Source organism: Protopterus annectens, chromosome 2.part1 (assembly GCF_019279795.1).
Source record: "Protopterus annectens isolate FY-2018-M chromosome 2.part1, PAN1.0, whole genome shotgun sequence".
Lineage (NCBI taxonomy): Eukaryota > Metazoa > Chordata > Ceratodontiformes > Protopteridae > Protopterus > Protopterus annectens.
In genome coordinates this window covers 1,236,668,596-1,236,682,210 of record NC_056729.1, presented here as the reverse complement: position 1 = coordinate 1,236,682,210, position 13,615 = coordinate 1,236,668,596, and the positions used below count along the sequence as shown (strand labels likewise).

The 13,615-nt window shown below is 39.7% G+C and overlaps 1 protein-coding gene across 1 annotated transcript in view; it reads right to left on the bottom strand.

Annotated features, from left to right (window-relative positions):
* HSPBAP1 (HSPB1 associated protein 1) overlaps positions 1-2,566 on the bottom strand; it is a 690,132-nt gene extending 687,566 nt beyond the window's left edge. The window contains exon 1 of the mRNA XM_044062769.1: positions 2,238-2,566. Coding sequence (XP_043918704.1) covers positions 2,238-2,283 — 46 coding nt within the window. The 5' untranslated portion in view covers positions 2,284-2,566. The remainder of the gene's footprint in view (positions 1-2,237) is intronic.
* Between the last annotated feature and the right edge of the window lie 11,049 nt (positions 2,567-13,615).

Below are 13,615 nucleotides of genomic sequence, written 5' to 3'. Positions count from 1 at the left end.
CGGTATGCCACTGAGTAGAGCTGGAGTTTCTTTAACCGGGCAGCATATGGCATCTGTTTGAGCCCTTTGATCCTCTTGGTGAGGTACTTTTGGGGTCTTTCCAGTTGCTGCAGGTGTTTGGTAAGGTACATCCCAAAAGGGGCATTGTACTCGATTATGGGCCTGATGAGGGATGAGTAAAGAGGCACGATGACCTCCCCTAATCTAGATGTGAATCCCTTCATGATTAGGTGGGCTATATAAAATGTTTTTCTAACCACTTTGGCCACGTGGTTGTCAAATGAGAGATTGCTATCAACGTGGGTCCCCAGGTCCCAAATTACTTCTTCTGTACTTCATGGATTACCACCTATGTGGTAATTTGTGGGCACTTTGTTTTTGCCAAAGGGGATGACTATACACTTTTTGGCATTTAGCTTGAGGCCATGGCTCTGGCACCAGCTGTCTGTTTCTATGAGGCCCTTTTGGAGGATGCTTGTGTCGGCTGGAGAGTCGATTATGGCGCCCAGTTTGCAGTCATCTGCGAACTTGGTCAGCCACAGTCCTTCCATGTTGGCCTGTACCTCCGAGAAATATATACCAAACAAGAGAGGTCCCAGGACTGAGCCTTGTGGGACGCCACTTGTAACTGGTTTGGAGTATGACATGGCTCCAGCAATTCTAACCATGTGGGTTCTGTCCTTGAGCCAGTTTGCAATCCATCTAGTGACATAGGGGTTTATATACCCCTATCTATAATGCCTAAGTGGGGTATTGTATCGAAGGCTTTTGCGAGATCCAGATAGGCTGTGTGGACCACCTTCCCTTAGTCAATGGCCTTGGTGACTGTTTCAAAGAAGTCAACCAGGTTTAAGAGGCAGGATCTGCCCTTAAAGCCGAACTGGGTAGGATCCAGTGTCTGTAGGTCCCCAATATCTTTATTTATGAGGTCCATGATGATCCTTTCCATAGCTTTGCAGACCAGTCAGGCTTATGGGGCAATAGTTTCCAGGGTCCGTTGAGGCACCACCTTTGTGGAGAGGGACCACTGTTGCTGTACGCCACTCTTTGGGTACATGTCCTGTAGTAAGGCTGAGATTGAACAGTAGTTTTATGTTTGGGTTTAGCTCTTCTTGGAGTTCATGTAGGACGCAGCCTGGGACACCGTCTGGTCCCATTGATGCTGTGTTTTTTGCTTTGGAGAGGGCAGCTCCCACCTGAGCATCTGAGATGTCAGGAGGGCAGCACTCTGCTGGGATAGATATTTGCCCTTTTGGTGGGAGAAGTTTGCGCTGAACCTGTCAGCTAGGATGTTGGCAATGTCTGTGGGATCAGTGTATTTTTTGTCATTTTGGACTAATTCTGAGCATATCTGGGAATTCCCACCCAGGTTCCTAACATAACTAAAGAAAGCCTTGTGATTATCCTTAGTGTCCTGTGCAATTTTTCTCTTGAAGCTGGCCTTTGACGATTTTATGAGTGCCCTTAGTTTTTTTGCTAATACTGATCAGAGATGCCTTCCCTTTTTGGGATTTTGCTCTATCATGTAGTAGCTTCCTCCTTCTATTGTATAGTTTGTTTATAGCTCTCAACCTTAGCACAAAAAACATGTACAAAGCCAATAATGGGGGAATACAGTCCCAAAAATAGGGACAAATTTCAAATATTCATCTTATAAACTTAGAAAATCGCTAGAATAAAAGGTTTTGTGTTACTATGTACTTTCTGAAAAATATGAAGTCTGAAATTCAAATGCCTATCAATTTTATTTAACATTTGTTAATCAGGAAAGTCTGACTTGGAACAAAAAACAACATTCAGCAAATGCTCAGGGAGAAATAATGCAGACACATGTCTTTGTAACATGGGAGGACACAAGAACAAACCCACACAAACACAGGGAGGACAAGCAGACTCTATACAGAAAGCATCCCAGCCAAGAATCAAACCAAAGAACCTGTAGCTGCGAGGCACCAATGCGACCACTGCACCAAATAACTAAGAATTTAAACATTCAGAAACCACAGATGTTATGAGGAACAGAACAAAATAGGAGGCAAAACTCTGCAAAATGTTCACAAATGGTGGTGGGTGGGGAATTCAGGCTCTTGTTACCTGCACTCAAGGTACAGGGTTCAAGTCTGATCTCTAACCACCGCCAGGGTTCAAGCTTAACACAGGTTCTCTCTAGCCACCAGTATAAAGCAACTGGGGCATTACACACACACACACACTTAACTTTGTTCATGGCAGCATACCAATTTGTAGCTTCACGGCAGCAATAATCCTGTCCGCTCTGTTCATAGCAGCAGCATCCGAGACGCTCCGTAGCTTCACAGCAATCCACTCTTCACTTAACTCCAATCTGTAGCTCTGTTCATGGCAGTAGCTTCACGGCAGCAGTAATAGTTCGTACAAAGCAGCAAAACCCCTTCTGCAGCTTTCAAGCAGCAGTTCATACAAGGCAACAAAACCCTTGCACCGGAAATGCACTATTCCGGTTTCCTGGTGCTCATTCCAACCATTGAACATGACTGCGAACCTTGCAGTCCGCCCCTTCCAGTCTATGCGGTAGCACTGGAGAATTAGCAGTCTGCAAGTTTTAAGCACAACTTGTCTTCAATCAGATTTATACTTTGCTCCAGTAAAATGACTTACCATGTCATAATACTGAGCCCCTCCCCCATGGAGTTTACCCTGTTTTTCCTTTATCGAATGCTCGTTTTCTTGTCTAGTACTTTATTGCTGTAAGGTTTATTTATTTATTTATTAGCCTTTGATTACCATGAAAGTCTGACTAGGCAAAGTTTCTTTAATACTAAGGGCTGGATAGGAAAGCTTCATATTACATACTTTTCCACAGACAACTAGCATGAGATTGCAATAAAATGTACTACTTAACACAGACTTGTATATAGTTTAACAGTTGATTACCATGTTAAATACACTTTTCAGTATTTACAAAAGTGTTTTATATATATATATATATATATATATATATATATATATATATAAAGAACATTCAGCATTAGTTTACAGTTTATGTATAAAGTCACATTGAAATGTTAATACACAGACAGCAGATGAAGCATATGATGAAGCATATGCATGATTTATCCAACCAGTTGTTCACTTGAGACGTAAGCACATGAGAAAGTGTGAGAATTCTATACTTAGTTGATGTGGCTGCATAAGGTGTGGACTTAGTAATGGTGCTGATACAAGGGCAGGATTATTTTGTTGGTAATTATGACTTAATTGGGATTTTAAAATATAGATGGGAAATGGTTAAAATAAGAAGGGGGTTAGTAATGGATGCATTACAAGTGCAGGACTGTTTTGATGATAGGCGTGTCTTCAATGTTGTTTTAAACAGATATAGTTTCTGATATTTGTTGGGGGAGAATTCCAGAGTTTAGCCATATATAAACGCCAATCTACTGAAATGTTGATCTTAATTTTTGTTTATTGTGTTTACATATTGTTTGCTCTGTACTGGTCAATCCATGTTACTAGAAGTCATTGTTTTCTGAATATATTACAGTATAGTCTACTATTTACCCACTCTTTATATACACAGTTGCTGTCTAAATGCTAAGAGAATTTGCTGGGTTATTATAGCCTTGAAATGAACTTTCTCTAGTTTTAACTGAACCATCTGTTTTTTTTTTCTACTTCTTATTTCCTCTTCCTTCAGCCTCTAGTTCTATTTTTCTCCTTCTCCCTATAATTACCTCTGAATTATTCCCTCTTTTCGTACCCCCTCTCTTTTTCTTCTGCCCTACACTGCACATTATAATTCCTTTACTTTTTCCTTACATGGTCTAACCCTTTTTTTAATATCCTTACCTTTTCTCAGGTTAAAAGAGCCCTACATTTGTGCTGCTACCAATAGTTCTCTACTTCTAGCCACAAGGGAAGACTCCTTTCAAGCTGATGACTGAAACATACAACTCATCCCTGTACTATTACTGTATGTAATTTGTTTACTGGTACCTCAAGTAATTTTATACATCCCTCAAAGTAGCTGTTTCTGCCCATCACCTCCCCCCATCTTACCCTCCCCCACTGTGTTCAAACTACTAGTTCCAGCATTCCTCCTTTCACCAGCCTTATTCAGAGCACTTCCTGTACCTCCCCTCTGCCACCCTTGGCTAATTCAAATTTCCTTGCCTTTAGCAAAAGTGTCTCTCTCTGCTCTCTTTTTATCCCTGATCTCTTCACAAAATACACTTAGTCACCCAGTTTCTCTCTCCTCTTACTCTAACCTCTTACACCTATACCCACACCATCTGCGACTCTCCTCTCGTCTTTCCCCTGGTGATAGCTAATAACACTGCAAATGATTATCTCCTTTTCTTTTCCTTCCCACAAACTTCAGGTACAAAGTCTGCAGTTTCTGCCCATTCTACTTACTGATTGTTTTTTCTTCACTCTCGCCCACTCATCGAATCTGGCTCATCCCGCTCCTCTACCCTACTCCCATTCCCATTCACCCCAGGAATCATTTACTTTATAGCTCACCCCTTTTAACACACCTCTCTAATCCCTCGCATACCAATCACCATCCTCCAATCAAATCTCCCCTCACCTTTCCCAATTAATTCTCATATTCACACACAAACATACCTCTAAACCTATTACTTCTCCTCTGCAATTTTCTCACAACTGCCTTCCAACCCACTATCCACTTCCACAGATAACTTCACTCCCCCTTAATTTAATACCCTCTCCCATAACCTCTAGTCACCTTTATTAAAATATCCTTTTCTTCCTTCCAAAACTTTAGTCACTCAAACAGCCTTATCCCCCCTTTTCTTTTCTAGGGAGGCTACCAATTAATCTTCCACTCATCTCAACCTATCTTACCACACAGAACTTTCATCTTACCTCCCTTATAACGTAGATTAGACATCTACTGAATGTTACCTGCTTTCCAATAACTCAACTTAGACAGCTCTTTTAAATTTCTCACTAGTATATACCTCTACCATACTAGCTTCCTCCTTCCTCACAAAAGCCTATCCCATCCCTTAACATGTTGCTCTACAAAATGCTCCTATCCCTCTTCTCTATAACTACTCTAACTGTCTTTTATAACCTCTCCTCCTACAATACTCACATAATACCTCTTTACTGTTCTCCAACCTCCATCTATCCCATAACTCCTCCACAATCCCTATGCTCATTTCCAACAGCATCACCTGATCTTTCAACACTCCCTCTTCCTAAAATCAAACTCACCCCATAGTCCACAACCTTCCCCAAAAGGAAGGTGACATACTACCTGTATCCACCCTCATCTCACAACCTTTCATCTACCCTTAGTATCATTCTTCTATCAGGAGACACCCATCTCAACCTTGGACCTCACTACTCTCCCCACACCGATTTCTAGCTCAGAAACCCTGCCTCTCCTCATCCCCGCATTCCTAAAAAACATATATCTCTTTACTCCATGAACATCAGAAGCATACATAACAAAGTCAGTGAATTCCATGCTTGGATGGCCCGTCATTCTGCTGATATCATTACCCTAACAGAAACATGGCTAAAACATCACATCCCTGACAAGGACTTCGTATCCCAGGCTATAACATCTTATGTCTAGACAAAACCAGGAAAAAAGCTGGAGATATGGCCGTCATGTTCTCTAACCATCTAACTGTAACACCCCCTAGACATCCCCACCCCCCTCAGCCTCTCCAGCCAAACTTCTAGTCGCCAGCTGCATACTTAACAACCACAGTTCATTCACCATAGCTGTGATCTACATTCCTCCAGGGCATAATATCCCAATACTTGAGAATGTTCTCTCCTGGCTTTCACAATACTCACCTAATGAGACCACTCTCCTAGGTGATGTCAACATCAATTAGCTATCCCTCTCCTCAGATAGTCCTAGTACATATATCAATCTACATGGCTTCTTCCAATTAATCTCCACTCCCATTCATACTAATAAACCCAGTAACTCTATTTCTCTTCTTGGCTGGATACTTGTTTCTAATCCCCAAAAATATCACTTACCTGAAACTCTGCCCAATTCCCTCAGTGATCATTGTTCAGTTAAGGTTCTTATACTCTCTCCCCGCTATAATAGACCACACAAGTTCTCAGAGTGTCGCAAAGTTTTCAACTTTCAATCTGACATCTTAAATAACCAGCTTTCAGCTATAAACTGGTCCTTCCTTAAGTATGTACCTCTTGATGATGCTGTACTTAAATTTAATTCTATACTCCTTGACATTCTCAGCTTCCTTGCACCCTTACATACAATTACAGTCAAATCATTCATATCTCCCTGGCTTACTCTTGCTACATGTACCTTAATGCAAAAAAGGGACAAAGCCTGGAGAGTCTGGTCCAGTATAAAACTCCCCTCTCACCTACAGCATTATAAAGAACTATGCAACCTTACAAAAATACACATCATTAATGACAAGAAAAACTTCTATAACAATCCCCCATCCTCTCTCATCTAACCCAAAGAAATTTTGGTACTCTATCAACCAAATTCTGCACCCAGGTAACCCCTCATCTCCCAATCCCTGTCCAAACAACACTCCCCAAGAGACAGCCTCCACATCAATACTTAACTTTATGGATACCATTAGCAAACTATCAGTCCAAACCAATGCCAGCACCAATGGTAACATCTCTCCTGACCCTCCAACATCCCCTTATCCCTTTCAGACCTTCTCTCCGAAAACAGTCTCTACCAGCTATATTAAATCCTTGTATTGTAAGCTAAAACCCTGCTCTCCCTCTGTTGATATTCTCCAATCACTATTTCTTCAGAAAGCAGCATAATCTCTTGCCCTCCCCATCTCCATACTTGGCAACCACTCCATCACTGAATCCAAATTGCCCAAACTCTGGAAGCAATTCTATACCATACCCATTCACAAGGGAGGTAACCCCTCTGAGCTTGCCAACTTCAGGCCTATTGCTAATTTATCACCTCTCAACATATTAACCAAATGAGAAAACCAAGAAAGTATAAAAACACACCTCTTTCCAAAATACAAATCCAGCACTACCTCTTACAATAAAACCCACATACAACAAAATTGCTAGATTTGCCACAAATCTAACCTACCATTTTTACCACTGTCTTGTCCTTAAAAGCTTAAACTGGTAAGAATTTCCCCATCAACTGCACCTCTCTCAGCTTCAGATCATACATACTATATTGTACCAGCCCTCCTCCTGTCCTGACATTGTCTCTCTCATCTCTCTCTCTCTCTGTCTCTATCCCTCCTAGGTCTCTCCGAAACTCTGACTAAAACCTCCTCCAGAGCTACAATCCAAAAAACAAAAGAGAAGAAAATCTGTACAACTTCTACCCTGCCCAGTTCTGGAACAAACTTCCTGTAAACATCAGGAATTTTAATCACCCACAAAAATTCAAGACTGCTGTCAAAAACTTTCTTAAAAGTACTTGGATCTGTCGCTGTAATTAGCCTCCATGACTGTTCCACCTTAAATTCTCCTTCTTTCTTTCAGCTATCCCCCTTACTTCCTCTCAGGTCTTCTCTCTGACTGTATTCCAACTGTCTCCTACTACTCGACTAACATAACCTACAACTTACACCTCTGAGTTCTACTTAAGTAAACAGATACTAACCATTCGTATTACTGTAAGGGCATTTCTCACACTTGTACTTGACACAACTACAGAGATTATACTGCCTGATTTAGTGGCACAATCTTGTATATAATTTCAGATGTGTAAATAATGTACGTTTTCATTATGATGCTTTGTATATCTCACTGAATCATTGTATCTACTACTCTATATGTTTGTAATACTTGTAGAGCTTTTCTCCCTGGGCCTCTGCTGAAAAAGGGCTATAGCTCAGTTGGACTAATTCAGTCAAAAAATATTAAATAAATAATAAATAATATATACAGAGTATCGACAGCCACTATTATGATTTCTAGAGTTTTCAGTAAGCATTAAGTGTTAGTTCAATGAATACGGTTCTCTGTGAGGCAGGTGTCAGTTTAATAACTGGCTAATAGTACAGCATTTGTCTGGGCTGTAGAGAATTTTGTGGTATTCTTATTGTGAGTGTATGCTAACAGATTAGGTAGCTCAAGACAGTTAAGGGACTAAAATGTAAGGCAGTGATATGTTCAGTTAATGTGATTACTTGCAAACTTTGCAATCTTATTATGTAGTTGACCTGTTTGGCTATATGAAAGGATTGTAGGTTAGTCAAACTTGATGACGCAGACAGGATACTAGGGAGCAGACAGGTTTGAGCAATGGTCTTCCATGCATGGTCTGACCGAAAAAGTTTGAATTTATACAGAAGTCCTAGTTTGCAGCTTTTTAACAGCATATGTGATATGTTGATTGAATCTTAATCTGTGGCCAGTTTTATTATCCACTAATGTTGTAGTAGTTTGGCTGCTGAGTTGGAGGTGAAAGTACCCTTAGCTTAGTTTTCTTTCAATTTAAGAGTAGTTTAGATTGCTGAAGACATTTTTCAATTTTTGTAAAAAAAATTATGTAGGTCATCTTGGAGCGATTTCACTAAAGAGGCTCTGCATATTAGTGTTGAATTGTTTGCATATTGTATTATACTTACTGAAATAGAGGCTGTATGTATTTTCTTTATAAATATATTAAAAAAATAAGTATTTTAATATTGAACCTTGTGGTGCATCTGTCATTGTTTTCTGAGGAGTTGGCAGGTCACCTGCCCAGAGTACATACAGTGTTTGGTGGCTAAGGTAACTTTTAAACCAATTGACCATACTGTTTGTGAGGCCCAGTTCCCTGAGCCGAAATAATAATATGAGATATGAAACTGTATCAAATGCTTTGGATACATCTAAAAATCAGAACACAACCATTTCACCTTGAGTTCATATTTCATGAGCATGGTTTATGAATATTAGTAATACTGTTTCTTTGTTGTAACTATGCTATGTTGCGAAAAGTGATTTGTTTTCTGTTAGATAGTTGATCAACTGTAGGTGAGCACAGAAGCATAGCTATGGTGGGATGAGAGGGGCAACTGCCTCTAGCACAAAGTGTTGTGTGGTCTTTAATGCAGTACTGGCTTTTAAAAGCCGTTATTGCATTTGCAGTCAAACCTGAATGCTGTAGTGCTCAGTGTATTTTCTAAACTGTAGCAACTGCTTGCTAAAGTTTAAACTGAAAAAAAGAGAATCTCTCCTTTTCTTTATTTTAACTAAAATCTGAGCACTGTAACGCTCTGTGCAGACAAAGTTTAAACTGTAACAACTGCACGCTACACTTTAAAAAAATGTATTTATTTATTTTAAACTAAATCCTGAGTGCATAGCGCTCCATGTGAGCAGGGTATAAACTGTAGCAAGTGTTTGCTATATTTGCAGCAAGCAGTCTGAAGTTACAGCTTAAAAGAAGAATTTTTTTCCATAAAAATGTGGAAGGAGGGACAAAGCACAGAAACGAGACCTGAATGGCTAAGGCAGGAGGGAGGGAGGATGGGGTATACCAGTAGAAGGAATGTCCATTTATTTGTCTTCAGATGGAGAGCTCAGGGCACATGGATGTAACTGTAATATCTAACTGTAATAAGCCAATGCCACAATGCAGCAATTGGCTTATTACAGTAAAGTTTTTTTATCTTCAATGGAAGAGCTTGGTGGGGGTGTGATGACAGGATGTACTGTTAGCCATGCCAGAAGAAGTGGGGCAGTGGATGTGTAACCTATGCCAGCACAACAAGCTAGAACTTTGTAAATAATTACATGTCATTTGTATATCAAACTGATTTGTATAGATGCTTGTGCTGAAAATGTATTTGTAAGGTTTGCTTGTGTTAAACTGTATCAACAGTGTTTCATACTGGACAGAAAATAAATGTGCATGTAGTGTTGCAACTGTTTAAATGCATACATTGTAATAGCATATACTGGGAGAGAAGAGGTTAATCCACCTGACTTTGAAAACATATTCTTGAAATTAAATTAATCCACCAAAAAAAGTAGCAAGCAGGCAGACCTGGAACAACCACCAGGAAGTGCGACGGCCAAACCTCACAATAAGGTACAACATACTCAAAAGTAAGCACCAAAAAATATCTCCAGGAATAAGGTCCAAATCAGCTGGGCTCCACAAGGTAATCCAAAGCTTTATTTTAACGCCACATATACAACCACGTTTTCGTCGACAATGCAACTTCATCAGATAAAATTCTCATTACATACCCCTAAATTTATACACAGATAATTAGTTAATTAAATAATTGTTTAGGTTAACAGCGCGTTCTTAAAGCTGTAGTTGAAAAATAAAATACTATAAATAACTGTTACTAAAACAAATGCCCACATTTACAATCAAGTAAATGCAACTAATGATAAATCGAATGAACAAATAAAGTATTCCCATAATACATAAATACATAGCAAATAATTTCAATAAAAATATATATACAATATTTGTAAACTGTTGCAAGAAAGTCAATATATTATGTGGATAAAATTAAAAATGTGTGTATATATATTGGTAAAAAACAATAAATAATAATATAATAAATAATCAACTGCTAAAAAATATACACATAGTTGAATTATGTTGTCATAAATTTACTATTGAGTGCATAAACCAACCTATAAACAAATAAACAAACAAACAAACAAGCAAACAAACAAACTTCCACCTTATTACAGTCTGTCTGCCTTAAGTTTCAAATAAGGCATGATGGAAATAGAATCATTCAAACCCGGAGAAACCTTGAAATTAAATTACTTTATGAGTTAAGCCATAAAGATGTTATCCCACAGTTTTTAATGGAGCCAGTGATGCAATGTCTGTGCTAGAGAATAGGCTGTAGCTTCTATAGGAAAATGAATGCTTTATTGTTTTATGGCTTCCAGATGTTTTAATAAAACTTAGCTAAGGGTCTAGTGTGTATTGTAGTACATAGGTGCTAAACCCTGGCAGCTTCTAGTGATGGGGATAGTGTGGAAAACTGAGTCAGATGACCAGATGTGTGTGATGTTATTCTGTAAGCCAGAAATAATATTTAGATATTAGTAGGAGATTGCCCTCAGCATTCTGTATTTTGTCTTAGACCTGACAACAAGGATCACTCACTCACATTATCTTGCCTTGCTCTGTTCAGTAAGTAGGAACAGCAATTCTTTAGATTGGTCAGGAAAATATAGTAAGAATAGTTAAGCATTGTTTTTTTTATGTAACTCTGTGACTCTTTCCATTTCTGTTATTTTCAGTATTTCCTGTGAATGAAACTCTGATGTTTGCTGTAAATAGACATTTATAATTTTCATCTTCTTTTATTATTTATTATTAAATATATTTAAACTTTTCTTTGCAGTTGGTCCTTTTAGAAAATACTTAGGTTTTGAGAGTAGTTGCACATATTTATTTGGGGATAACTCTGGCCACTCCTAAAAGCCCTGCTGTTTGGTCAACATTACCATTTTTATTAATATTAACTTCACTCAGTATAATTGGATACCCTTTTAACAGCCTTATAGTAACTGACTAATGGCAGTGAAACTTCCTTATAGTCTGGGCAGAAGGTGGCATAGCTAGTAAATCTGTGCCAGCCTATCCCAGGGATGTGTGTGTGTGTGTGTGTGTGTGTGTGTGTGTGTGTGTGTGTGTGTGTGTGTGAAAATTAAATCTCAAAGAGTATGTGTGCCAGCTACTTGGGCAGGGACACAAAGCACTGGTTTCACAGACAGAGTGGCTGAGGACTTGGCTTGGGCACTTGGCTGATGACTCAACTCTGAAGCTCTGCCAGTGGGGATCCTTACTGGAGACCTGAGAAGAGACAAAGAGAGAAACCCAGATGCCAGTCTAAGTGTGTTCCCGGTGTGCTCTTAAGGGAAATTGTGCTTGATGTAGAGCAGTCTGCATCTGGAAATACTGAGTGTATCCCTGTGTATTCCAAGTGAACATCCCTTTCTAGTGTCAGTGGTGAGGATTTGGGCTCCTTGATTACTGGCCCAGAGTGGGGATGTCACATATTGGTGAGCAGTGGTGGGATATTGAACTTCTGTAGCCTGTAAGCAGTTGTCACTAAGAATGAGCATTCTCTCAGCAGCCACAAGGTAGACATTCAGAGTTTCATATCATAACAGTTTTATTGATTTATTTTTTTGTTAGTTTAGTTTACTCAGGGAGAGCAGGCAAAGATTTCAGCAGAGGATTATGGTAAGCTGACAAAGAACTAGTTGGCCAAGGTGTGCAAAGCCAAAGGACTGGTGTATGCCAACCTGGCTAAAGAGGAAATTATTTCAGCCTAAGTCACAGCTCAGACCAGCAACCAGGAGGATAACCAGTCTGATGATGAGAATTTGCAGCGCTCAGCACCAGAACAGTTCCCCTTTTCCTCAGAGGAATTAAAAATCTGTCTGGAGTTAAAAAGACTTGAACTGGAGGCCAAACATTTGGAATTAGAATCACCAGAGAGATTGCAGTCTTTGGAGGTCGAAGTAGAATCAGCAGAAAAACTGTGGCATTTAGAGGCTGAAGAAAATGAGAAGCAGTGTAAATAGGAGACAGAGATGCTGACTCTTCACGAGGGTCATGGAGGTAATGGGGAAAGGAATAACCAAACCCCAGAAGCAATAAAGGTCAGTAAATTTCTTCCACAGTTTACAGAGAGTGATAATTTTGATACATTTTATTCATATATTTGAAAGAGTATGTAAAACAGTATAATGTTGACCAAGGGTTTTGGGTACGGTTCCTAACCCCCTTACTCTATGGTAAAGCTGTAACTGCTGATATTGGTTGTATAAATTATGATAAAGTCAAATGTTCTTTACTGGAATGCTTTAAGTTAACACCAGAAGCTTACAGAAAAAAGGTTTTGTGAACATAGACATAAGGCAGATGAAAGTATGTTTCATTATATTGCTGAGTTAAGCACTTATTTTCATAGGTGGGTGAGTGGGTGTCAGGTCATCACTTTTGAAGGGCTGGCAGACTTTTTGCTGAGGGAATAAGCTCTTAGCACTTTGCTTGAGGACATGCAAATCTGGTTGGCAAACCAAGAATGTAACTCTGGAGATGAGCTGGGGAAGAAGGGTGATCTCTACTTAGCAAGCAGGGCATCACTGCACAGTAAGGGGATATCCAGTGCTGCACATGGATATAAGGGAACCCATGGTGGGCAGCCTAAACCACCTCAACAGAGTCCACCAGTAACTGGGGAAGCCACTAGTTCAGGTCCATGGCCAGGATCAAGGGTTAAATGCAACCAGTGGGACCATGTATTATATAAAGGTTCATGGAGGGCTAGAGGGTAAGGTAATACAACAGTTGGTAGTGCCTAGAACCTACTATGTGGCATGTCTATCCATAGCCAATGCCATTTATTTGACAGGTCATATGGGCATAAAGCATACCAAGAAATGTATTATGCATAAATGTTATTGGCCTGGGATTGCAAGGGATGTAACAGGGTACTGCAGGACCAGTGAGCAGTGCCAAATAGTAGGAAAGGAAGGAGACAAGGTCAAAGCTCCTTTGATGCCTTTGCCTGTGATTGAGGAGTCATTTCAGAGGGTAGGTATGGATATTGTGGGGTCTCTGAGTACCCCAAGCTCCACAGGGTAGACGTATATCCTGGTGGTAGTATATTATGCTACTAGATAC